Genomic DNA, 27,127 nt, shown 5'->3' on the forward strand with positions numbered 1-27,127 from the left:
CTCTCTGTGAGCAGAGAAGCCTAATTTTTCATTCATTCTTTGAGAATTTTCATGAGTGCGCACAGTATACTTCGTACGTATCAATTTCATACTCGGCATCTCATCCCTCCCAACGAGCCCCTGCACCCTGCACCCACCTTCATGCTCTCTTTCTGGAGCTAACTGAGACCATCCAATGCTGTCCACATGCACATGTTTGTAGAGCCATTCACTAGAGTATGGAGTCTATCAGAGGTCTCCTCCCTGAAGAACACTGACTGCCTACCCCAGCTGTCTTAGCTGTCAAAGCGCCCCAGCTAGAATTGGGACATCATGACACTCCAAACCATCTGTGCTGAAAGTCTGACTGGCTTTATCTTATGCAGGTCGTATGCAAGCTTCTGTAGCTCTTGTGAGTTCTGAGTGTAATGGCTCTGTCATGTCCAAAAACCACTTTCTTGGCAGTCCTCCTCAACTCCTGGTTCTTAAAATCTTCCTGCCCTCAGGGATGTAAGAGCCAGAGGGAATCATGGGCACCAAGATCGGAGGGCCCTGTAAATCAAAATGATCAAAGCTCACATGAACTCATGGAGGGAGACTGAAGCAGCATGCACAGGGCCTGCAGGGGTCTGCACCAGGTCCCCTGCGTACATACATATTATGCTTCCTAGATAAGTGGTTTTGTGGGACTTCTGAGTTTATGAATGAGTGGGCCTCTAAATCTTTGCCTTCTCATGGGCTCCTTCATCTTGGTCAACTCTGATGAGCTAGTTTTTATTTTGTCATTTTATTTTTAATTATTCCTTATATGCTTATTTGTTTTCTAGTGAGAGACATAAAGGACATAGATCTGGATGGGTAGAGGAGGGGAAAACTGGAAGGAGTAGAGGGAGGGGAAACCATAACAGGATATATTATGTAAGGGGGAAAATCTTTTCTTTTTAAGAGATTTTAAAGAGAAAAGGAAAAAGGAAAAAACTACCTTTCTGTCTTCTAGAATGTCTCCTGAGCTATGTGGTAGCAAGGTCTAGATATCCCACTTAGGGACAGACACACCATAGTTCCTCATTCTCTGCACTCTGATCAGTGAGGTAGACACCTAATTTTAATCACCTTATGTAATTTCAGAAATTTCTTTTAGGACCATCTTGTATTGACAATTGGAGTTAACAAATATAATGTAGATAAACAGGAAGAGTGTTTTACTGTACAAAAAGAGTATGTGGATTTGGAAACATTTATCACTTTTTGCTTTTTATACTTTGAATTGTTTTGACAATGTACAAGCAGTACCTTAGTATGGTTTAATATGGTGATAAATTAATAAGAACACTTACCATCTAGTTGCTGCATTAAAAAAGAGGGAAAATACGTTTTTGTAAAAATGTAATTATAGTTTTACTAGTAGATTTTCATAATAATAGAAAATGGTTTTTGTTGTTGTTTTCAGAAAATCATATTTCCTGGCTTCCCTGCGTCCCTTCCTCCAGGTGTTGGAGTGCTAGGATGTTTCCAGAAATCAGCTTTGCATAGTTGAATATGGGAAGTAGGTTTCTTTTAGCCAAAGATGTATGAAAAATGGAAACATGTCCACAAAATAATTGTGTCACAGCTTCATCATAAAAATGCAGGTTTCTTATTTGGAAAAATAACTGGACAGTTGGTGAATATCTGGCATTCAGAGCTTTAAAAGGGCTGGCTGGGAGTGAATGCAGAAGAAAGCATGAAAAATTTCACTGGGTAAATTACTAAAATTCATGCTAAACAAAATCTGAGACGAGCTCTAGTTCCTGGGATTGTCAGTGACAAGGCATATATATAGCGCCATGGCTGTCTACGATGATTTTTTCATCAATTTTTCTTGTATGTTTTTAATGACCTCTTAAATATGGTTACCTGAAGTGTTTTTATTTCTGTTTAAAATAGCAGCATAATACTGAAAAATTATTTTCTGTTATTTTTTAATTGAAAATAAGTTTTCATTATTTTTTCCATATATCCTGAGAATGGTGTGTGTGCGTGTGTGTGTGTGTGTGTGTGTGTGTGTGTGTGTGCCTGCCCCATTCACATATATACACACATTTAAGTAAGTGTATTCAATTGTTAAATATTCAGATAGAACTGATGGCTACCCCAATAACTAAATAAGCCATACCTTGTTATTCAACTTGGGGATTAGTGTATTGTAGTTATTAAAAGGATAGTGGGCTCTTTGACCGGACTGTTACACAAAAGAAAGCATCTTCCATGTTGCCGTTCACTGGGTCTAGTGGTACGCAGTTACGTCCCATCAGTCCGTCATGATTTCCAAGATTCTCCATGAGTTTTCATTCACGTGCAATTTCACTTTTGTTACATTGAGACATGGATTTAACATTGGATGATGTCGTTAATGTGCAGTAATAGTTTCTCGTGCTACGTCAGCCCACAGCATGTTGAGCCAATTTCAAGAAAATGATCAAAGGAACAAAACTGTCATGCCATTGGGGAAAATTTGAGGCATAGACACATAGGTACTCATAAGAGATCGAAGAAGATTTTAGAATACGGCAAACATTCGAATAAAAGGAAAAACAGTCAGAGTTGAGCAGTCTCCACAGTGCTTTTCCAGACACGTAGTACTGACTATAGACTGCCTGCAGAACTCCCCCCCCCCCCATCGCTTCCAATTCTGAAATGGAATCAGTTTGCACTGTTAGGACCAACAAAGGAAATACAGCACATCATCTCTCTTCTTAGCCTCTCTTCAGGGATTCTGCGAGAAAACTGTGATAACTCAGGCTTTCCATCCATAAAGCCACACATACGGGCCTTCTCTAAACATAAAAGGATAACCAGAGTGGAGCCATACTTTCCCAATGGCTATGCAACAGACCAAGCCATCCTCTAGACACAGCAAGAGCAGGAGCAGTGGCACTAACAAATGCCTTTCGTCTGCAGAGGCACAGTGGATTGCCTTGTGTCAGGCTTCATCGGCTACCTAATGAATGTAACTCGGGAGATAAGATAAATCAAGAGGATGACACTGTATTAGATTTGAAGGATGAGAGCTCCTCCAAAGTAATAGGAGAGTGTGTATTTCAGTCCCGTTGACCTCGGGAGGTTATCGAAGTCAAGAGTCTGTGCAACAAATGCAACAAAAACAATCTTTCAAGAGCTAGGTAGCGAGTAAGTCGAGTCATGCTTATTTCTCACAAATAAACTTCCTAGGAAAAAGTGAGATTTGCCCGTTATCTCTCTCTTTCTTTTTTAAATGTAGTTTTTGTGTGTGACTTCATTATATCCCCAACTTAGGGATATTCTTAAATGAATATATCCTCTTGGATATGCATTCTATTGTGGATAGAGAGGGTATTTTACTGCTTAATATTCTTTTCATGAGTTGGTAAGTTGTTCTGAATGGAAATGCCTACAGCTCGCTGGAATGGATCATTTGTTATTGTAGTTGTGACTCTACCAGGAGACTATTGTTACTTCTGTGTAAGAATTTGGCTATTAATAAGTAATACGATATGATTTCCTTTCTTCTAACACTCTAAGCTTCCCTACTTTCCATTTATTATGTAGAGCAACTTTACATTTATGAATTAAAATATGGAAAAATACACTGTAATTGACTCCCATTCTTTTGCAGCCCACAGTATGTGAGCGAGAGCTGTGTGTATTTGCTTTTCAAACCCTGGGAGTGATGAATGAAGCCGCTGATGAGATAGCTACCGGAGCTCAGGTACCTGTGCTAATTGGGCCTGGTTTTGATTTCAAAAATTTGTCCCAATCCACTGCTGTCTTCTTGCTGTTCTTCAGGGCAGAATTCTGATAGCTTCTTCTAAAAAACAATCTGGCATTTAACTTTTTTGCTTTTAGATCTGTGTTTGGTCATTTTCTTTTTTTTACAGTAGCCTATGGGGGAAAAAAATCAAACAACTTTCTTTTAAAAATAATTGTCTTCCATGCTGAATGGTGGGAGAAACCTTGCCTGTGTTTTACGTAGTTTTATTTGTTTGCTTGTTTGTTTGTTTTGGTATAGTTTCACTTTCATGAAGTGGAAGCCTATTCTGTCTGTCTGTCTCTCCATCCTTCCATCCATCCATCCATCCATCCATCCATCCATCCATCCATCCATCTCTCCCATCCACCCATCCATCCATCCATCCATCCATCCATCCATCCATCCATCCATCTCCTGCTCAGGATGTCTTGGAACTTGCTATATATATACCAGGGAAGCCTCCAACTCATGGAGATCCTTCTGTCTCTGCCTCCCAGGTGCTAGGATTGAAGGTATGAGCTACCAGGCCCAACTTTTTGTTGTTGCTGTACAGTTACATTAGGCCTGTTCATTGAGACAAGATCCTGGTGTGTGTCCTGAACTGGCCTTAAGCGAAACTTGTAAACTTACTGCCTTAGTGTCTCCAGGGCTGGGATTATGGTTATGTAGAATCATGTTCCACTTCCTGTGCATTTTTAAAATGCTAGTCTAAAATCTTTTTGGATGTAGATTTCCCTATTTATGTCCACACTGAATTACAACTGTTCAGATGAGCTCCTTCTGTCCAGGAAGTACCAGTGTTTCTTTATTCAGTTTCCAGAAACAGCACACTAGTCTGGGACCTCGAGAAGGGAGGCAGCTTACTATAGACGGTGCTGTTTCTTTATATATGAGAGGCAAGGTGATTTCTAGTAATTTGCTTTTCCTAGAACATAGCAAATTTGTCATGGCTATGTGGATTTTCTAACTTGGAGTAACCTCCTCCCCGTTGTGCCAGGTCTCTAAGATAGCTCCACAGCTTCCTTATGCATCATTATCTAATGCCTACTTCACTGTCGTTCCATTCAGCAACACCAGATATTCCAAAGAAGCATGTGTTCCTTTAATATCTTGTCCATTAACAGCACCCTAGCACAGACCTGTCTTGTTCATCTTACCATTGACTCTAGAACAATGCCATCACACACAGAGTGCTCATGACAAACAACACTCACTAGCAATCAGAGGCAACACAGGCTTGCTGTTTTGAATCAGTGGTCCAGTTTTGGCCAAGTTTGGTATAAATTCATGAACTAGTGATTTGAGAGGTGGGTGGCAGTCCCAGGACTTTCTGATTACATTGGGCTGCCATGAGCAGGATGGATAGTAGCAGAACGTCTGATAGAACCTGGATGTGACTCATCCTGTCTGTTTTCTAAGGTGGTAGATCTGCTTGTGTCCATGTGTAGATCTGCGTTGGAATCTCCTAGAAAAGTCGTCATTTTTGAGCCATATCCTTCTGTGGTAGATCCTAATGACCCTCAGATGTTAGCCTTCAACCCCAGGGTAAGTGGTTCCCCAAGCCCACCGTGCACAAAGCTCCCGAGAACCACAACGCAGACGTTAGTCTCATTGCTGTTGTTCCCCTGGATGTCTGTCTTGTCAAGTGTCTCCATTGTGATTTTAAGTTCATCGTGTATTCTTTGGGATTCCATAATCTGACTGGAATAAAAGGAACATGAGTCACGGGATAGCCCCCTTTTTTTCTTTATCACATTAACCCCTTTCCCTGTTCTTTCTCTCCATCTCCCCAGGAGATAACAGCAGTTAAATCCGTATTGTTAAAAGTCTAACCATTTTATAAACACAGCAGAATTTTTCTGAAATAACAGAATTTCAAATTGATTGAGAGCCAAGATTGCTTTAGTGTGTATTATTGTTGTTCATCTTGAAACTGTATGTGAGAAACGAGTGTACAATGCACTCTCATAAGACCTTTCCCTTTGTGTTTACTTTCTGCATAGAAATGAGGGATCACTTGAGCACACACTGTCACCTTACTCTTTGGGTGACAGTGTTCCAGTCTAAAATTAAAGCAGCTGGGAGATTTGAAGTATTATCTTCTCCCAAAAGGATTCTAAGCTTACTTTATTGCTTATTGCTTTCGTGTGGTGAAAGCCAGAATCAAGAGCCCAAAACCTTCTTTTTGTATTTCAAGATTTTATCCCAGTGAGGTGAACATTATTTTGTGCCCTTACATAAGGAATAACACTTGAGTTTTTCTTCCCTTTGATTCTAGATATCAACCCTCTGTCCTTGCACCATCTTATTACACACTTTTGTGTATCATTGTTTGCACATTCACTTTGATAGAAAATGTATGTACTGAAATAGTATATTTCTCTTGTGATATTTGACTTGCAAAGGCCCGTAAGTGAATGGTGACTTTTTTTTTCTTTTGACTCACAGAAGAAGAACTATGATCGAGTAATGAAAGCTCTGGACAGCATAACTTCCATCAGAGAAATGACACAGGTAAGAAAGTGGTCTTGTACTCATGTATGGGTGAGTCTGCATGAGTAAAACACTATTTTAAAAATGTTTTCAGAAGAACCCCATTATGGAATGTTTGGTTTTTTTTTCTCCTATATAAGACATAATTAAAATCATAAAAGTGTACTAGGATGGCTTAATTCAACTCTGCCTGTGTCTTCCTGTGGTAACACTGAATTTAAAGAATAAATGCATAATTGTAATATTAATATTTTGTTCTTAAACTTGAGTAAATTCCTTGAGTACTTGAAGTTAGCAGGATCTTTAAAAATAAAGTTTAAACATAATAGTAAAATAGTCTTTTAATACTAACTAAAATAATAAAGTAGTAAAATAAATAAATAAAGTAGTCTTTTAATACTAACTGGTGCTAATAATTTTAGACACTATTTTCAGTGTTAAAAAAAAGACAGATATTTGGGTCAATAGAGACTGATGTTGCATGTGTACAACCACATCTGGCTACAGCTACTCTGTTGTTGGTCTGGGTTTATCTTTTGTTTGTTTCGTTTTTGTTTTGGTGTGTGTGTGTGTGTGTGTGTGTGTGTGTGTGTACATATCAACTAGCTTAAGCCTGCCTTCGATTTGCTATGTAGCTAAGGATATGTTGAATTTCTGATCTTGCTTTATCTATCTTGCAAGTGATGGGATTACGAACATACGCCACCACAGTAGCTCTACAAATATCCTCTCTCTTCCCCGTCTCTTTCTTGTATGTTTATGTGACTGTGTGTTTGTGTGTGTGTGTGTTCATGTGAGCTCACCAGTAGATTGATTTAGAATCATTCTTTAAGATACAAATTCCAGGACTGGAGAGGTGGCTCAGGGGTTAAGGGCTGTACTGCTCATTCTCAGCACCCACATGGCAGCTCACAGATGTCTGTAGCTCAAGACACACACACACACACATGCTCACACACATACACACACACACCACACACACCACACCACACACACACACACACACACACACCCCAAAACAAAAACAAAACAAACATAAAATAAGCCCAGCCCAATAACAAAGAATACTTGTAGTCAGTGGATCTGACTGTCTCATACAGACATACTTGCAGACTTAACACCAATGTACATAAATAAAAATATAAAAATTAAAAATATAAAACATAGAAAATTCATCAGATATTATAGGTGTATCACAGAACTTGTAACTACTTTGGAATTGACAGTCCCCCTAGGAATATTCTTGTCTTTTAGGGACGCTCTGGTGAAAAGCTGTGTTGAGTAAAGATCTAGGTTTAGTATGCGACTTCCATATTCCTGTGCCACAGCTTAGCACTTGGTAGCGTTCTTGCCACTGAAGTACTGAGGCCTTTTCACTACCAAGAAGTTGGAATTGAGATTTAAAAATCATCATCATCATTGGAAATTAGTAATCCAAAATTAATATTATATCTTGTATAAATTTGCATGGGTCCTTTCTAGGCTTGCCTTGTGCTAGCCCACTGTGAGTGAGGGATGAGGACAACCTGGGGTCATTCATTCTCTCTGTGGAAGGAAGTCTTCTGCCCAGATTCACTGAGTTTCTCTATACCTCTCACACAGGGCTGTCTGCACTCCTCAACTGAACATTCTCAAGTGGACATTTCACAGTTCCAGTTGACCAGTATTCATTCATTGATTTGTTCATTCATTCATGCATACATTCATTCATTCAAGAGTCGGTGTTAGACAGTGGTACATGCGAGTTCCCATACTTCACAAGTGGTACCATTTGTTTTGTTTTAAGTCCCCCACTTTTAAGTCACTTCTTTAAGTGACTATTGTGGGCTTATAGCTTGCAGTGTCATCTGAATTACTTTTCAAATAACACGCGTTTGTGTGAGAAAGGCAAGTACAAAGTGCATTTTCCATAGGAATGAGAAAGGAGAAATAATGACACATATTAAGTGAAGATAAATATTTTTTAGTCATGATAAAATTTTTGGTATGGAATATTTATGATATTCTTCAGAGTCTAGATTCTAGATGCACATGTCATTCCAGGATTTAAACATGGCTACAAGCTCTGACTCTAGAATCTGCTCGCTGCCAAAAATTGCTTCCTTTATTCTGGGTGATGTGTAAACTATTCTAACTGGAGGCAATAGAGACGTTGAAGTGTCAACCTAGGAAGTTTAGAGGCCATAGTTGCATAACTGCCTCAGCACAACATGCCTCATGACCTTGGACAAATTGCTTAGTTGCTGGAAGTCTTGGTATTTTCACTATCCAGTTAGGAAAAGCAACTGCTTCTCTGTCTGTCTCTGTCTGTCTTTCTGCCTGCCTGCCTGCCTGTCTATCTGGTGCAGAGTGGCTTTATGGGCAGGCTGCTAGGTCTTAAAGAATAAAGTTATTTAATCTTTCTTGCAATATTATACTAGTCCATGTTTTAAAGCTAGCTCTGAACAAAGAAGTTAGAAGTTGTTCCTTGATGGGTAATAAAATGTTTAATCTGGCAGTAAATTCCACTTAATTTGTCTTTTGGAGAAGAGTTGTTACATAAATGGTCTTCAGTTTTCATACAGCAATAGATCATGGCTCTGTGTCTTCTTTTAATATGAAAATTCAAGGCGTTCAGTATCAAAGAGAAAAGATTGCAGGATGCTTTGCCAAGGGGTGGGGCACTTTCTCTTTCGAGCACTGCTGCAGGGGAAGGGCTGCTGCAGGAGCTCAACTTCTTCCCAGCCACTCTACTTCAACCCCAAGAGGGGTAAGACTTACAAAGAATGGAAGACACTATGAGGAAGAGATAGTGCAGGGAGATGAGCCAAGGAGAATGATGTAGAAATGGAAGATTCTAGAAGAAGCTAAGTAGTAACTCACTGCAGGTAGTATGGAAAAGTTGGTGGCTTTGCGTCTTCTCAAGAGCGACACAGAGGAGAGTGTGTGTGGGCAGGGGAGGGGGCAGGCAGTTTCCACGGCTAGGGACTCACTTCTAGTAATCTAATGAAGGTAGAATCCAGGCTAAAATTGGATCAAGTTTTTCATCTTATTTTTAGTTTAAAAACAATCATATGATGTTCTTATTTTTAGTTTAAAAACAATCATATGATGTACCCCTTCTGTCTCCTTCCCCCTGTCTCTTTCATGTCCCACCCTAAGCACACTCCCTCTCAAATTCTCAAATTATGGCCTTTGTTTTTCTCAATTATTGTTGTCTTACACACACATGCACACCACTAGATATATGAATGCAATTTGCTTGAGTGGTTAGTGTTGCTTTTATGTTTGTTGGATTGACTGCTTGGTGTTGGATACCCAGGGGAGGACGCATCCCTCAGGACGACTCCTTCTTCCTCTACTAGTAGTTGTTAATTACTATAGCTCCTTTCTGAGGAGTGGGACCCCGTGAGATTTCTCCCTTTCACGAGTGTGAACTGTTGTTGTCTTTGTTCAGGTCCTGTGTTTAGGCAGCCATATTGTTGAGATTACCAGGATGTAGCTTCCTTATTATATGTGAAGGCACAGTCTCCCAGCAGGCTCTCTTACAAATGGTCCTCTGTTTCTTACAAATCATTCTAACCCCTTTTCTATGATGTTCTTTGAACCTTAGATGTAGGGGTTGCATTGTAGATTTATCAATTGGGGCTGGGTACCACATGATCAGTTATTATATACGTTTTGACCTATCCTGGCTTTCTGGAATGAGCTCCATCTGTTGCAAAGAAAACTTTTTTTTGTGTGCGTGTGAGAGCTACAGTTACCTAAGAGTGCAAGTATTCAGGATGAAGTCAGACATTATATTGATTTGGGAATGTGGCAACAGCATGTTCACCTCTAAGATGCATGACCTCACAAAGCATGGATAGGTTAGTTGGTTTGGTTTCCAATACCAGAGATAAATTCTCTCCTTTTAAAGAGACCCTATGTCCAGACTACTATTGATTATTATCAAGATACGAGTGCTACTATTGCACCAGTAGGGATATCTTGTAATGCTGGGTTATCGTTGTGGTTCACAGGCTTCACAACTGGGATGGACTATAGGTTGCTTTTCTCCCTTGGCAGTTTAATAGCACCATTTGGTACTATGAAAGCTACTCCTCAGAGAGCAAGCTTTCAGGTCAGATCCAGCACAAATCCTCTGAGTCCTTTGTCCTTTGTCCAAAGTACACGGTGTCTTCCGCAATAACCTTCAACTTCTGAGAAGTAACCAAGGACAACAGTAATAGCCCATATTGTTTTAGGAATCTCTTGATCTCCTCTGTTGGTCAAGTCTCTAAAAGCTAGGAGGCAAGTCTGTTCATGATTCCCTTCCCCTTGTGTGAAGAGGATAATTGGCTATTCTCGTGCCTAGTCCAGACAGGTTTTGTTTTAGCTAGACTAGACTACATCACTTAATCATCTGATTCTCTTTTTTGGTTGGGGGTAAAAAGTGAATTTTAAAGAAAAATGAAAGAATGGAATTTTATCTTTCAGGCACCCTATCTGGAAATCAAGAAGCAGATGGATAAACAGGACCCCCTTGCTCATCCACTTCTGCAATGGTATAAGATTGTGTAGTTTTTTTCTCTTAGTAAAAATCAGTAGCTCTTTCTGTTTCTAACTGGGAGGGACTGTTTCGTAAGCCCTGCAAAGCTGCATTCTACAAGCCTGTGATACCTGGTGATTTTTTTCCACCCAAGAGTCTTTAATGACTCTCGCTTTAATTAAAACTAGTATATCACAAGAGGGGGAAGATGCTGTTGTGTGCACACCTAGGAGCACACAATGCATTTGACAGCGGTTAGTTTACAGTCTTAAAGGATACGCTTAATTGGATTATGTGCTGAAAGCATTTTGTTTCCTTTAATTTTCTAGTTCAGTGAGGACTTGGTGATAAAACTTAATCCTTTTCAGTCCTTTTCAGTGGAAAAAAATATTAAAATATGCTTTAGATATTTTTTGAATTTGCCTGACTCTCTACTTGACCACTGCAGAAGATGTACTGTTTAAGGGTGAGCCTTGATAAAGGACACAACATTTAGGCCCAGCCTGTATTCTAGGAGGACTCTAAAGCAGAGAGGAGAGGCAACCTAAAGAACACACCTTGCTTGGATGCCTGCCTCAAGTAGTTTATCCTGTTTCATATGCAAAGACTAGACAATTAGAGTTTATAAGGGTTTTGTGTACATGGCTTTTTTGAATTAAATAACGTTACCATGGTTATTCTAGTGTAGCACAAATACACATATTACAAGAGACCAGTCTATGTAAACACTGAGAGTGACAAGCAGTAGATGAGGAACTGTCAGAGGGCAAACTGAGAGGGGGATAATGACTGGACTGTAAAAAAAAGATTAAAGATAATAAACAAACAAACAAAAAAACCTGTGATCAAACAGACAAGAGTCCAGTTTCCTCGGATTTCTTATTACACTTGCTTACTAAAATTTCATAGACCATGTGATCTAATGAGACCATGACAAACTTTAGTTATAGGAATTTGCCTGCTCTATTAGGATCTGTCATTAAAATACTGACAGATTCAGAAAAAAAAAGATGACATTTTAAAAGTCTCATATTTTCTAATCATACTTAAGGTTAAAGTAAGAAAATAAACAACTGGAATTTTGAGGTCCCAGATTGCTCACCCGATGACACAGGAAATTGGGATCCAGTGTTAGGAAGGCTTTGATTCATTAATAAAAGAACTAGAGAAGGAGCTGAAGCAGAAGCTGGGGGTGGGGGGAGAGCAGGACAGCTGAGATGTAAAACCCGCAGCAACTGCCTGGGGGAAATGGAGGGCAAAAAGACGACAGATCATGCCATTTAAGCTGGCCTTGAAGTCAGATATATGGTGGACAGGAAGCCATGGGGTGGGCAAAGAACGTTAGGCAAAGAGTGAAGAAGGCTCAAATGTCATGGGCAAAGCCAAGATATTGAGGAAATCATGCTTAGCAAAAGAGATAGAAGCACATTACACTTTTCTGAATAAGAAAAGTGAAAGAATATAATGATTTTATCTTACTGCCCTGGGGCCCAGTAAAGCTACTGCACTAGGAGTGGGCATTCTGGGAAGGAAAAGTACAACATCCCGTTAATGCATTGGTTATTCCTCTCTCTGTGGCATGTCTTTAGTATGCCTTCCTAAAGGTGGTCTTTTGGTCAAACCTTTTGTACTCTCCTCTATTTTATACACAGTAGACTATGAAACATATCATGGTTTCAAGTGCCTGGGTGAAAATGGTCAACTTTAGTGTCATGCATGTTGACTTTTGTGGATAAGCCACATCAACTCTTGTCAACTCAAAAATATCCTTACCTGTTTGAACAAACAGAATCTTTATTGAAAGCCATTCTTCATCCAGGAGATGTTGGAAACAAAATGATCAGGGCCATGGATCAGCTTCTCAGAGATAGACTGTCATTATTTGAAAGTATTGAATTTCTAAAATTGTTCATGTCGCTAATATTTAGGGTTGTGCTTTTTTAAAATGACATCTTCACAAGTTTTATAGTACTATCTCTTTTTTTGTTGTTATGTAAGCTCCTTAGATTGTGTTAGTAAGTAAACCATACTTACGTAATCAACTGAAAAGCATTACTGAATTTTGTTTGCGGTGCAGTAAAACTACCTTTGTATCCTTTGCTGGTTATCATGAAAACAGTCAAGATATTTGTCACGTAGTTGTGACTCACTGATCATTTCCATTTCAGGGTCATCTCAAGTAATAGGTCACATATTGTGAAACTGCCAGTCAACAGGGTAAGTTGTGTTTTCATATAAATGGGAGAAAGTGTTAGCTGGGAGGACTGGCCACTGTGGTTCTCAGGCAGCTTGTCCAAAGCTGGAGATGACCCAGCTCAGTTCTTCAGTTCCCTTTTGTGCATGAGCTGCAAACCCTTTTGAGACACCAAACCTATATCCAGTGTGCACCCTGCCCTTTTAAATGAATGAAAAAACACCAATATGAGAGAATGTATTCTTCCTAAAAGAGTTGGAAAAGTGACATCTAGGGAGAGATTGTACATCAAGAGTTCTGCCTATCCATATTTGAAACGCTGGATGCAAACCCCTTGGTTGTAAGCCTATGTAGTGTTTAAACAATCTTACTGAGAAGCTCGTGGTCCCTGACTGCAGTGCTCATCGCTAAGAGCAGCATTGAAAACTCTTCTCTCCTTACTTTCAAATCTCCACATGGGAGATTGCTGCATGTTACGCTCCCGGGTAAGTATCCAAGCAGACAGGGAAAGAGTTAAGGAGTTGAGTCAAGCAGTTCTCCTGATCTTGTCCCATGGTTAAAGAGCCAAAGCGTGAAAATAAAGCCAAAGGATGGTCTTCATTTTAAAATTTTGCATTGACTCCAGAATGATTTTTTTTTTTGGCGTGGAGCTGCTAATACATGCCCTGAACTCTGTAATAAAAGTCTTAAAAAGAAACGTCCTCGAGAGCAGTCCATTGTGAACATGACCAGGCAATGGACTCTAAGCATCAATGTCTTGGGCTTGACTAACACTTCTTGCTTTGGCTAGTCCAAAGAAGTTGCTTCCCATGCTTCCCATGGGTATTTCCATGTGAAGTCTAACTTAAGAGCATTCCTAAAAAATATGTAGGGTTTTAAACCAGTCCGATAGAGTCATTAGTGTAAAATCAGATAACTTAGATAATCCCTACGCAGGCAAAATATTGACATAGCATTGCTTACTATTCCTTTGCATGACAGCAACTGAAGTTCATGCACACTCCACACCAGTTCCTCCTTCTCAGCAGTCCACCAGCCAAAGAGTCCAACTTCAGAGCTGCCAAGAAGCTCTTTGGGAGCACCTTTGCGTTTCAGTGAGTATGGCTGTGCAAGGGACCGGGGGTGGGGGGGGGGTCCACCCGGTCTCCCAGTCTTCCGAAAGTGAAGGGGGAGAAAACAGTGTCTCAAAGGTTGACACTGACAAAACAGCCATTTGAATATTTAATTTGGAAACTCAGAACTTTCAGAAGCATCATGGCTTCTTACGTGGAAACCAATTGTAGAGATACCTGACTTTCTGCCTTTGCCTTTTTCCTTCCCCACTTCTGTGGTTTAGTGGCTCTCACATTGAAAACTGGCACTCTATCCTGAGGAATGGTCTGGTCGTTGCCTCTAACACGCGTCTACAGGTAACATTTTTACATGTTTTAGTAAGAGCCCATTTATTCATAAAGGGGAGATATGAGCTCTAAAGCGTTTATTTAAAATATTATCCAGAATTTCTAATAATGATGAGCACATTTTCACAAAATAACTGAAGTGAGATTTCGATGTCTGACAATGAAGGGTTCTCCAGGAGAAAGAGTGAAAGTCACACTTTGAAAGTAAGAACTAAAATTAGACAGTGCAGAAGGTAAAGGCATATTTTCCATCCACTTTCCTAAAGCGTATTTCTTTAGTACTGTGCCTCAGTGTGCCTTAATTTTGCTTATTCCTCTTCAAGTCCATACCTCCAAATTACATTTGACCCAGCATAAGTGCGCTCTCATTTTAGTTAGTCCTAATGTTCCTTAGCACAAAGACACAAGGAGAGAAACAGTCCAGCCTCGTCAGTCACCTGAGCCAGTTGTCACTGTACAGTAACAACACAGGGGACAGAATTAACTATGCTTGTGGGCAAGCTTAAACCCACTGATTTGATAGGAAGATCTTAGTCCTAGCATGTGAGGACCCTAGAAATGAGATTGAAGAATTTGAAATGTTCTGAAGAGTTCCTCTTTCTACCACTCAAAATGTTTCACATAATGCAACTCCTTTTAACTAGAAACACTCAGTGGCAGAGTGGACTGGCGGATGAGGTACACGATGATCTGTGTTCATACTGCAACTTGTGATGATCCTGAGAATGTCTCTCCAGGCTCTTCAGCAAGTCTCACTTTTAGAATTTTAGATTCATTAGAAGAAGAACCGAGAATAGTCCTTTGTGACTAATGACTGTCTTTATTACTGGTCGAGTGGAGAACATTCTTCTGCTCTTTTTTCTCTCATTTTTTTTCTTTATCAACTCATTCCAAACAAGACAGTGGTGCTCTTCTTACATTTGATCCAGCATAAGTGTCCTATCATTTTAGTAAGACCTAATGTTCCAACATGAAACCGACTGCCCTCTTTTGTATGATGTTAATTCAAAGCACTGACCGATGTCCTCTCTCTTACACGTCACGTTGCAGCTCCACGGTGCAATGTACGGAAGTGGGATCTATCTTAGCCCGATGTCAAGCATATCGTTTGGTTACTCAGGTAATCCTGCACTTCATTTTTAATTTCAGGGTTATCACTTGATGAGATGGGGGATGTCAGAGTTAAACTGGAAGCATATTTTGTAGGGAGCCTGGAAATTTTTAAGCATGGAAAGAATGATTTCCTTTTTATTGGCATTGAACAATTCCTTGCATAGTGGAATTTTTATTTGCATTTTTAAAATTCGACTATGGAGTAAGTAAACACTTTTTAAATAGATTCAAATTACACAGAATTAAAAAGGAAAGCAAATAACAATTTATCATGATTGCCCTAATATCTTAGTATCAAAATTCTTTACTTCTGCAGGAGGTAGGTGTGTGTGTGTATGTGTGTGTGTGTGTGTGATCACACTGTACATTTCCAGGAAATGTTTTACATATGGTTCCTGAATGCTAAATCTTAGTATTTCCAAATTGCAGGCAATGATACTTAGAGAAATCTGTAAACTAGGAGACCATTAACCTGGTCCATCTATCAGTTCATTAGTCAAGGTCTATGCAAATTGAGTCATAATAGCTTGCTTTTTAGTGGTGATATAAGTTGAGTACTTACACAGATACTTAAAAATCTCACTGATAGAAAAGACAATAGAAGGCTGATGGAAAAAATGTAAATATATAATCAAGAATTGTAATTAGGCAGAGTTAAGTACCATGTTACCACATGACTACTATTGCTTGGCAAGTTGACTTACATATAAAGGGAAACAACCCCTTTATTCTCTCCCTGGAGTCTTCAGATCAGTGAACCTAGTGAATCAGTTTATCATGTGACTTTTCGGTTTCTGAAAGCATCCACTGTGTAGCACTCAGCTGGGAGATGGGTTGTTCTGGTTGCCTGACTCCAGGCCAGACACTTGGTGGGTGGGAATAAGTTGGAACTGATACCAAGTTCCTTAGCTGTGGCTGATCGAATTTGGTGAACCCAAAAGCATTGAACTTAAACGTTTCCAGAGTGTGGAGAGCATCAGGCAGCTTCTGTGTGGCTTTTCTGATCTTGTTTCTCAAGTTGTATAAGATTGGCGCACACACACAGACACACACACACACACTTACACGCACAATCAAGGCCATCCATCACAAACCCTTCCATTCTCTCTGTTGATATTATCTGTTGATGAAGGAATGACAGGTTATATAGTAACAGATCAAATATGTTAAGAAATACTGTTATAAACGGGGCTGGGGTTGGGGTCTTGTGTTTGTGGATCCCATTCTGCTAACTGGGCTGCCTCGTCTGACCTCAGTAGGAAAGGGTGGGCCCATTTCTGCAGTGACTTAATGTGCAGGAGTATGGGGGGATGAAAGAGGTGATAGAGGAGGGACTCCCTCATCTCATAGCAGAAGGGGAGGGGGAATTGGAGAGGATCTGTGTAAGGGGGTACTAGGAGGAGGGGGACTGACATTGGAATGTAAAGTGAGTAAATAAATTAATAGAAAAGGAAATACTGTTATAGTGAGACATCGACAGAACACTAAAGATAAGTGTCTGATGGACAAAATAGTATTGAGACAGGCAACGGGAAAGAACTAAAATCAGATTTAAAACTAAATACTGTTTAGCCAAATAATACATCATCAGCATAGGTAGTAAAAATGACAAAAATTTTAAAAATCAAAATTTTTTTTATTTCTGCTTCTTATGCTAGTACATAGAGTCCTTAAACAGGATTGTAGAGGCAGCTGGGAGGAGACTAGGTAGGTACAGAGGAATGAATGTGAAATTTTGTCTTTGTGTGTGCATTTATCTAGAAGAGAGTTAATAGCTTTTATCAGAATCTGAGAGGCTCCTGGCATATTTCTAAAAGGAGGACTTAAGGACTTGGGATGTAGCTTGGTGACAGAGACCTTGAATTCTGTCCCTAGCTCAGGTTCGGGCAAGGGGTAGGGGTGTAAAATCTCCAGAGATAGATGAAGTTGTGGTTGGTTTTGAGGACTGAAGACATAGAGCCTAGACCATGGAACAGCCCTGCACGCAGTGCTTTGCCGTTCCACCCGTTCTACATGTCAGGTCTGTTCCCACCTACCTGTGCAACTTCCAGAAAATGCTTGGCTTGGAAAATGTCAGACAAACTTACTTTGGAAATTTCTGAACAGCTCTGCTCCTTAGCACTGAGATACTCAGTGAAATTCAAGAATGTCTCAGTTTCTGGTGTGGTAGTGTGTCAAACGTTGTCATAGATTCAGTTTCTGCATAGTCTACAATGAAATAGACATTGGTTCTCTTTTTTCTAAAATATTTCACAGCAGAACATTATATCATGACTTCAATAAAGCAAAAGCTAAAAATTAATGATTGAGCATAGACAAAAGAACATACAATTTGAGTTAAAAAGATTGTAATTTCTCCACAGAAGCGAGTGTATATTAGCAGTTCTCAATGCCATGGTGAAATGTCGCTTTTCTCCTGTCTGAATTTTCCAGTCTGTTTTTGTCCTGGTACTCAACACACAATACAGATGGAAGTTAATTCTAAGTCACTAAACATTTTAAAATCAACTTCTATGAGTACTATAATTAAAGTGTATACAAAATAATTTTCTATCCCCATTTTCAATGTCAAGAACAAACAGAGATTCCTATTTTACAACTCCTCTGGGAGTTCCCAGACATGCAGACCATCAGCTCTGGGGTCTGAGGTACAAGTGAGCCTATTGTGGCTATGTCTGGATTGGTGTAATTAGGCTTCTGTCTACAGTACAACTTTTGACACACATCTATTGTACTTTCATTTTCTTCAGTCAGCTGTGTCTCTGAGTTACTACTGTGCTGATATTTTCCAGGGATGAACAAGAAGCAGAAGGTGTCAAGCAAGGACGAGCCAGCTTCCAGTAGTAAAAGCAGCAATGCATCACAGGTACTGTCAGAGGGTAAACAGTGAACTCTAGCTTCATTAGATAGCAGGATATTGATAAATACTGAAGATTATTAAGGCTAAAAGTGTACTTTAAGTCATCATTACTTACGATGGCGTGAAACTCACTCTAAATGCAAAACATCATTGCATGTAGGTAATAATTAATATACATTCATGAACACACACACACACACACACACACACACACACACATATCCTGGTGTCTCACTGTACTAGCAGAGTCTAGACTCTGGAGAATAAAACTAGATTACTACTCCTGTCTTCTTTACAAAACAAACTATAAACATGCTTAAGACAATGGACTATTAAATGACAAAGAAAAAGACATCACAGAAAGGGCTGTTTAACGTTATAGAGAAGTTAATACTAGAGTGAATGCCACATAGCACGGTCAGGAGAAAATACTTCTGAGAAGGATTGCCTTTGAGTATAGCATTAGAGATAGAAAGCACGTGAGCCACATGTCTCTGAGAGAAAGAACACTCCAGACAGAGAAGAGTGGAGCCAAATTTCATGCTTTTGTAAGAATATAAGAGTATCCTGGGGAAACTAAAACTTATCTGATGAATAATGTACTTTGATTATCTAATATCTGAAAATAAAACCGACTTCTATGTGAAGGGCTTTTGAAACCTCTGTGGCTTAGTAAATGTTGCTGTCAGTGTGGGTTGGCTTTGCTGGTCACATTATCTCGAGTGGTTGATTTTAATGTTTGAAAACCTCATGCAAATTTCATTGTTTGCCTTGATATAAATTTGTCAGCCTCACAGGTAAACCTAACTTTGAATTCTATGTATGTGTTCTGAGACTACTGAACTCTGTCTTAACATCGCTTCAGTTCACTGGCCTCATGAGTGACTTGACAAAGATTATTTACATCAAATGACGTAACAAAAACAGCTGGAGGTTAAAAGAATGCATAGCTCTTGGTAGATAACTCTCCACAATTGTCTTATTGGTTCATGTTTATTAGTGACAAGCACTTGTTGTCAGTGCTTACTAGTGTACCCTATTTTCATCTTAACTCTAATTTTTCAATTGTTTTATGATTTAGTCTCAGAAAAAAGGACAGCAATCCCAGTTCCTGCAGAGCCGTAACTTGAAATGCATCGCCTTGTGTGAAGGTGAGTGCCTCGGCCTGACATCCTACCTTCGTATTTCAGAACTGAAGTGTGTTTACAGAGAGTTCATGATGAAGTCGTGGAGTATTGTTCCTTAAGACCATCTCAGAGGGAACGATGGGAAATGAGCATAACTGAGATCATAGAGGCTAAAATCAAAGTGCAGAATTGGCATGGGTTCCGACAGGGTCATATTATTCCTGGCATATTTTTCCAAACGTAACTCAACTTTCATATAGTGTATTGCTTATTTGTTCTTGTGGTGCTTCCTCTTCAAGTTGGTGCTTGACTATGTAAAACAATGAAAACTTTGAATGAGCTGTGCACCAAGAAGATAACACAATAGGACTTTCCATTACTCCAGGGAAGGCATTTCATTCTGAACTCAGTGCAGAAAGATTGACAGATAGTTTGGAAGATCATAGGGTTTCCTTTGTTCTTGCTCTAATGTCTGACAGGCTTCAAGTCATCTTATCTTTCTGAGTCAAGACTTCCAGTAGCTTTTAGTGTCTTGTCTCAAGTGTTCTACACCTGATTGTTATGTGTGACAGTAAGTTGCTGTCTGTGCTCTCAGAACCTATTTGTTTCTGATAGTAGTCAAATGATTTCTTTAATTGTGAAGTAGTCTTTTGTTGATTTCATTTCAATTTATTGATAGCTGATATGGTTATATGATATGTTTGGCTGATATGACATTCATTTTATGTTCATTTGGACAACTATTTTTGCCTTTAGATTTCATAGAGAAGGACAATAGTTACTTCAATGGAGTTCCTTTAGAATGGAATTCCTTTAGAATGGAATAGGTCTTTAACTATGTCTTCCACTTACAGTGATCACATCACCTGACCTGCACAAACATGGAGAGATATGGGTTGTCCCAAACACGGATCATGTCTGTACACGATTCTTTTTTGTGTAAGTCTAAATGCTCAGATTTTTACATTACTGTGTTTTCTACAAATGAAAGAGTTACTGCAGTATTATTTTCTCACTTTAGCTGCCAAATGTAACAGACAAATAATAGAACTTCTCATGGGTCTAATGATTGTTACATCTCAATAAGCTTACTGAGGAAGGTGGTGTTTACAAGCTGTTAATCTATAAGAACTAAAGGAAAACCATCTATATGTGTTTTAATGATGAAAGATTTTAGAATTGCGGATAGAGAAGGTGATGATGAAAATGTTCTATAAAAATTAATGAACATTTCATTGTAGGCTGGCAAGGTATTGAATGTTGGCCTGTGTGTTTGTTGGCACACAAGTAGAAAAGCATTGTTTTCATCCCAAATCCATGGATGCAGTAAGCTGGCCTGAGTTTTCACTCCATCTTTGCCTCTGTAGTCCCATTTCCTCTGCCTGGCCATAGTTCTTTCCTGACCTTGGCACAGGATAGATTTTAGGAACAAACTGCATGGTTGGTTCTGTAGTTTATGCAGTATCTAAAAGCAAGTCGAAAAGTGATGTGGGTTCCTTTATGTCAATGTGAAGGCATTAAAATTTCTTCAACCCATTATAAGTCCACAGAACCCATGTGTTTCATATTTGGATCCAAGAGCATGTGGACAACTTGTCCACAGTGAGAGATTCTATGGAAACTATGATTTTCTTACAGCATTTATTCACTGGCTACAGGTTTCACAGCAATGGGTATATTGGCCCTGGTTTGATAGGGGAGTTTGAGTTCCAACTCCACAGAAATTAGGAAGAACAATCACCAGGTTGTATAAGCTCTCTTAAGCGTCATCAACAAAATGAGAACAGTATGCCTACCTGCATCACTTTGATACTCAACAGCAAGCAGATGGCTCACAGAGAACATTGGTTCTTTTATTACCTACAACTAGATGATTTGCAAAGGTATAGCTGTGGGGCCTCAGCACATCTAGAGTAGCACTTTGGATCTAATAGCTGTAGGATTGTTATACATCCTCAGGTCCAGATTGCTGAGTCAGGAAGAGGTCCTTTGGCAGGACCCGTACTTGACCAAACTCTACTCAAAGTGGAGGCCAGTGGAACACATGGCTGAAGTCTATACTGGTCAGCCTAGGAGGATCAAATGACATCGAGAAGGACTCCAAGGGCCTATGAGCTAAGTCAGTATACACTACATTGAAAGATTATTCTGAGATTAAGCCAATGTAGGTCTCTAGTACAAAGCTCATAAAACATTCTCGTTTTTCTTGGCTAGTTGATTATTATCCATTGTTAGAAGCTAGGCCCTCTAGAAATAAGCTTTAATTACTAAATTACCTTATCTATCTAGTAGGCTTGAGATGTTGATAAAAGGATAACTCCAGGGTCTTTTCATGTAATCTGTTCCTTTATAGGTTACAAAAATTCAGATTTATTGAACAGAACAAACAGCCTTCCATAGAGAAGTAGCTCAATTCTCAATATGACACTTTTATATTTTCATAAACGATATATAAAACACATGTAGAGGATTAATTACAGGAGAAAAGAGCTCCTGTTCTCAACAATAGTGAATAGAGAAGCGAAGCTGTCTGGTAAAAACCAGTGTGCCCAGATCCTTTCAAAATGATTCACAGGGGAAATCTTTATTAAGGTAATTTTCATTGCTTTGTAAACACAATGAGATGCCATCTTTTTTTGTTTTGTTTTGTTTTGTTTTTTCACTCTCAGTAGATGGAACTTATTATGTAAGACTGGTAAATTCAAAACACACCAAGGAGAAAATGCATTCAGTCGTTATTGTACATTCTAATTACAGCTTTTAGTCTCTTCCTTCATAGAAGTTACAACCCTAGGGCCTCTCTGATGAGTGTAGCATCTAGGAAAGAGTAAGTCAATGAGGATGAAATTAACCATTAGGCAATAACCCACTCTATAATTTTTTCTTATTTAAACAAATATTTTATTACATTGCATGGGCACTGATGCTAGGAGCTGTGGTTGATGGTGAGAATAATTTAATTTGCATTTCCTATAAGTAGTAGATGAAGACACTGAAAATTAAGACAATCTCCATGCTAATCTGATTTCCCAGAACCATGGAGATCACAATATAGTCATTTAGTGTCTTCTTCAAAATCTCTCTCACATCTCAGCAACACAGGAGAGAAAACCTAGCCTAGTGAGAAAATTCTATGGAATAGACTGCTATGAGACAAAGTATTCAAATAAAACTGAAAAGACTGGACTGTTTGTGGGAGGAGAGGCACATGTTTGAAAACTAATTTTTTAGGAAATCCTTAAATGATTGAATTAAGAATACGTTAGGCTAAATGTAGTAATACAGCTGTTATGACCAGATCCCAGCCCATTCCTAGCAGTAGAAATTGTAAAGCTTGATTTTTCTACCAACTCTTGGAACATGTGTATAAACATATAAAGACCTACTATGTGTAGAAATGAGAGGGAACTGACTTCCAAAGGGTCAGGAAATGGGCTGAAGCAGAAGACCAAGCACACCGAATGTCAGGCCACAGACATGTCTCCCCATCCTCTTTCCATTTTCTCCGAGTCTTCAGTCATACTTACTACACAACGTAGGCTGGCCTCATACTCTCAGCAATCTGGAGTTATAAGTCTGTAGGCTAGACCATGTAGATTGTTTGACTATGAACGAGAGGGTTTTGAGAGATAAGAGATGAAAATTTACTATTGTGATTTTTTTTTTATAATTGGGATAAAATAATAAAATCAGAAGTGGTCAATTGATCTGACAAAATGGCCAAGCGTGGGCTCAGGAAATGACAGGGAAGCAAGGGAGAATGCCCTGTTCCTAAGCTGCATAGGGACAAGGAAAATTTTAGAGCAGGTTTGCAAGTCTTACTTGTCTAAAAAGGAGCGCCTACGTGCTCAGAGCTCTTAACGCTCCTTCACTGCAAGATGGAGCTGTCTGTGAACAGTCACTGTACTTTGACTGGTAAATACATGTAGAATTTGTACCTACCCCTGTCTCTGGAAACGTTTTAGCAACTGCTCAAGTGTAAGAGCAGGAAGGATCACATTTTGTCTATAGTAAATGGGGCCAAATATGTCAGGTCCTTGGGCTAAGCAGTTCTTTGTCCTGTGTGCATCTCAGGAATTCCTCTTCAGTCCAGTTCGTCATTCAAGTTCAAACAACCTCCTCCTCCATAAAATTTTCTTGAAAATGAGACAGGAAGACTCTGGTATCTTGGCTTTCCTGTGGCACATGGTAGAGCTTCCACTTAAAATTTAGTTCATTAACCTTCTGATGGAATAAAAGTCCTTGGAGTAAAATTTCCTTCCCGTCTCTTTCTCTGCCCGGCCTCCATGCAGCTCTCTGTATTTGATTTTACCCACTGATCATTAACTTGTTTCTAATTTTGGCTTTGTGAGATAGGGTCTCACTATGTAATCCATGATACTTTTGAACTCAGCTGTGATCCTCCTGCCTCAGCTTCCCAAGTGCGGGGATTAGATATGGTTTTGATTTAGATTTTTTTTTTTAATTTGAAATGTTTTAGGCCAACAAGGCTTTATACAAGAAGAGTGTATAAGAAACGTATAATGACCATCATGTGAAAGTCAACACCATCTTTAGTCATCTATTTATAAAAAAGTAGATACTGTTCAACTATAGACTTTGATAGGAAGCAATTAGAAGACAGAACCTCGCCTTTGCCAGTGAAGACACCCCCTGTGTGAATACTGATAAATACTGATAGGGCTGACAAACCCGGCTTGATCTCCAATCTCTAAATGAATCCAGTTTGTCCCCAAGCCTGATCCCTTCCCAAGCTCTAAGCTGCCCTGTCATTTCCTCCCAGTGCATGGCAGTTGCCTCTCACCCTTGAGAGGCTTCAGTGCTGCACAGACCAATCTGTTCTCTGCAGTGCTTATGTGCTATGAGGAAAGAGGTCTGGTGTGTAGCTTCTCAGCCCCGCCATTGCTTCTGGTTTTCTTCCTCATGGACCAAGCTTCAGCTGCTGTGCTGTGGTTTTTACAATTGAAGCTCTGTTCTTTCTCAGTGAAGCAGAGACTCTGTCCTCTACTCTGTCTCTCTCCATTTGTCTTCGTATACCTGCCGTTGGTCGGGTAGGAGAGAGCAAAAGCCTGCGTCTTAACTGCTCATTGGCTATTTACTCTCAAAGATCCTAACAATACCTTTAAAAAAAGTAAACTTCTGATTTAGTTTGTACAACTCTAACATTTTCTCATTCTTTTTGTAAAGGAATGGTTTTATTCATTATTTTTCTATGTGTTTATATGTTTGTGCTTACATGGGCTTCTGTGTACCATGTGCATCCAGATGCCCTCTCAGGGAGTATCAGATTTCCTAGAAGTGGCCGTGAGCCACTTGCTATAGGCACTGAGAACCAAGACTGCAAGAGCAGTGGGTACTCTTGTTGCTTGGCCTTCTCTTCAGCCCACATAGTCTCTGATTCTTAATGTAACATTTACTCTTTGATTTCCTGAGAAAATATTAGTGCTTAGACTATGCGCTAGGCATTTTAATGAATTCCCATCTTACGGTGATGTTACAGCATTGGGGTAGAAGAAACAGGGCAAGTTGTGTGTAAGCTAGAAAAACTGTATGTTAAGAGTCAACCAAGTTTATCAATATTCTGGTCCAACTCCAGTCTCGGAACTTGGACTAGACGCAAGTGGAATTATCACTTTGTGTTGAAGCAGTGTATTATGTAAGGAGCTAAGTTCCAGTTTCTGTGTGAGAGTGTTTTATTTTCCCACCTCGTGCTATCTCAAGAGAATTTAAGTACGGCAAGGAAAAGACAGAAGCATGCATTAATCTCTGAGACACTGTGCTTATGCCTCTGGTTATCTATTTTGAAGTAATTACCACTTCTCTACATCTTCTTTCTTGAAGCCATTTTTATGTCATAAAATTAATTCATCACCTATTTCACTCTGAATATTATCATTTCAAGTTTGAAAATTTGTTCTTTGGAAATTCTTATTGCCCAAGTCAGCTTATTTGAGGAAATGAATTATCTAAAATGTAATTATTTCTTTCTTGAGCACTTAGCAATTGCTGTCCTTTAGAACCGCGTCTTCACCTTTTCACTGCTAGGCTGAACTTAGCTGGCTTGCAGTCTTATGCGAAGTGCCAGCATAAACAGAAATATATTACAGACCAAGAGAACAAGCCTCTGGTTTATAAGGAAAGCTGGAGTGCTGATTACATGACACAGTAGTTAGAAGGTGGCCATGGCAAGGAAGCAGGAGTAGACTGTGAAGCCAGTGCAGCTGAGGGAGGGGACAGCTGAAACACGAGGGGGCTGAAGATGTCCAGAATACAAGGAGCATGAAGGTGAAGGTGGTGGATTCTTACACAGTTGATGTCACAGCAGCCACTGGGAGAGATGCTTGCATTGCAAAAGACACGTGGGTGCCCCTCCAAGTCTGGCAGTGCTTTATGGGAAATGAAGCACTTAACATTGAAACAGACAGAGGGGGATAAATGAAGGTCTGGCAGAAAAGAACAAACGATGCTGGGTGTCATCATTAACACACATTATTAGGTACAAAACCAAACCAAATTACTTTGTGTTTTTGGTTTCCTTGGATTAATTTTAAGAATCAGATGGGATTTTTGAAGCCACTTAAACAGTGCCATCTTTGTCCACGTTTCCTGTTTCTGCTTTCTGTTGTAGCTATGAAGATGGCCAGGTGGGAGATGCCAATATCAACACACAAGAAGGAGGTATTCACAAAGAGATACTGCGAGTGATTGGTAATCAGACTGCAACTGGTTAACGGACCACCACATAACAGGATTTGAAAGCCTTCCTCGGGTTCAAAGCTGGATTTTGAACTGAAGAAGATGACAAAATAATTTATTGTTATTATAAACAAAATTAACCCTTTGAATACTGATTTTTTTCTTTTCTTAGTATTTCTAAATATTTCATTAAATGCCTAAAATGGTATAAGATTTACCAATTGTAGGGTTATGAAATCTAGTAAATAAACATTATACAGCACTTAAGCTGAAGTTTGGGTTGCATACACAATAAACAGATTGAAAAAACAGTTCTGTGCTGATATTTTTATATGAAATTCTTTAATTAGACATTCGGTATTATATACTGCTGTTTTAGAGGACTGAAACAGAATTCAGGTCATTTTATAATGGCTTCTAAATCTGCCAGACAGTCTGCAAAAAGTACAGTGTCTGCAAACGGCGGTGTGCTCAGTCAGTATGAGTCACACCAACATTCAAATGCCATAGGAGGGATATTCCTATTCTCATGTCTTATAAAACGGCAGTTAGGTCCAGAGGCAGTGCCATGCCAAAAGGCATGTAGCACACCCATCTGTAGATGTCGTGTTTCAGGATGTGTGATTGAGCACACACGTGTATGTTCATACATGTATTTTGACAACAGAGATGAATAGCTTTTTCGTTCTTTGTTCTGTTATTTAGTGAACAGAAAATCACAATAAGCAGTAAGTCTGGACATAAACCATGATATGAGCCAAATTTACTATAGTTCATTCCCATTCACAAAACATAATAATACACCCATTGTTTTCCCAGTAGGTTGAATAACTATTCCACTGGTTAATATAACTAACTTAAAATGTTATCTGAAAGTAAACTAGGGGAAAAATAATGTCCGTGGTGACTTAAATCTGTATTTAAACAGCTAGCTGATTTTTTAAAAAGGACCATAGAATTAACAAAAAGTGTACACTTCTTATTTC

At 39.3% G+C, this 27,127-nt stretch overlaps 1 protein-coding gene across 3 annotated transcripts in view; it reads left to right on the forward strand.

The window, feature by feature from the left end:
• Parp8 (poly(ADP-ribose) polymerase family member 8) overlaps positions 1–26,452 on the forward strand; it is a 172,592-nt gene extending 146,140 nt beyond the window's left edge. For all 3 annotated transcript variants that reach the window (XM_028783583.1, XM_028783575.1, XM_028783577.1), the window contains exons 16-27: positions 3,614–3,706; positions 5,168–5,293; positions 6,197–6,262; positions 10,700–10,767; positions 12,920–12,968; positions 13,927–14,039; positions 14,282–14,354; positions 15,396–15,465; positions 18,251–18,324; positions 19,400–19,469; positions 20,300–20,384; positions 26,074–26,452. In XM_028783583.1, the coding sequence (XP_028639416.1) occupies positions 3,614–3,706; positions 5,168–5,293; positions 6,197–6,262; positions 10,700–10,767; positions 12,920–12,968; positions 13,927–14,039; positions 14,282–14,354; positions 15,396–15,465; positions 18,251–18,324; positions 19,400–19,469; positions 20,300–20,384; positions 26,074–26,176 (990 nt within the window). In that variant the 3' untranslated portion in view covers positions 26,177–26,452. The remainder of the gene's footprint in view (positions 1–3,613; positions 3,707–5,167; positions 5,294–6,196; positions 6,263–10,699; positions 10,768–12,919; positions 12,969–13,926; positions 14,040–14,281; positions 14,355–15,395; positions 15,466–18,250; positions 18,325–19,399; positions 19,470–20,299; positions 20,385–26,073) is intronic.
• The last annotated feature ends 675 nt before the right edge of the window (positions 26,453–27,127 follow it).

The sequence above is a fragment of the Grammomys surdaster genome, unplaced genomic scaffold (genome assembly GCF_004785775.1).
Source record: "Grammomys surdaster isolate TR1022 unplaced genomic scaffold, NIH_TR_1.0 99, whole genome shotgun sequence".
In the NCBI taxonomy this organism is placed as follows: Eukaryota; Metazoa; Chordata; class Mammalia; order Rodentia; family Muridae; genus Grammomys; species Grammomys surdaster.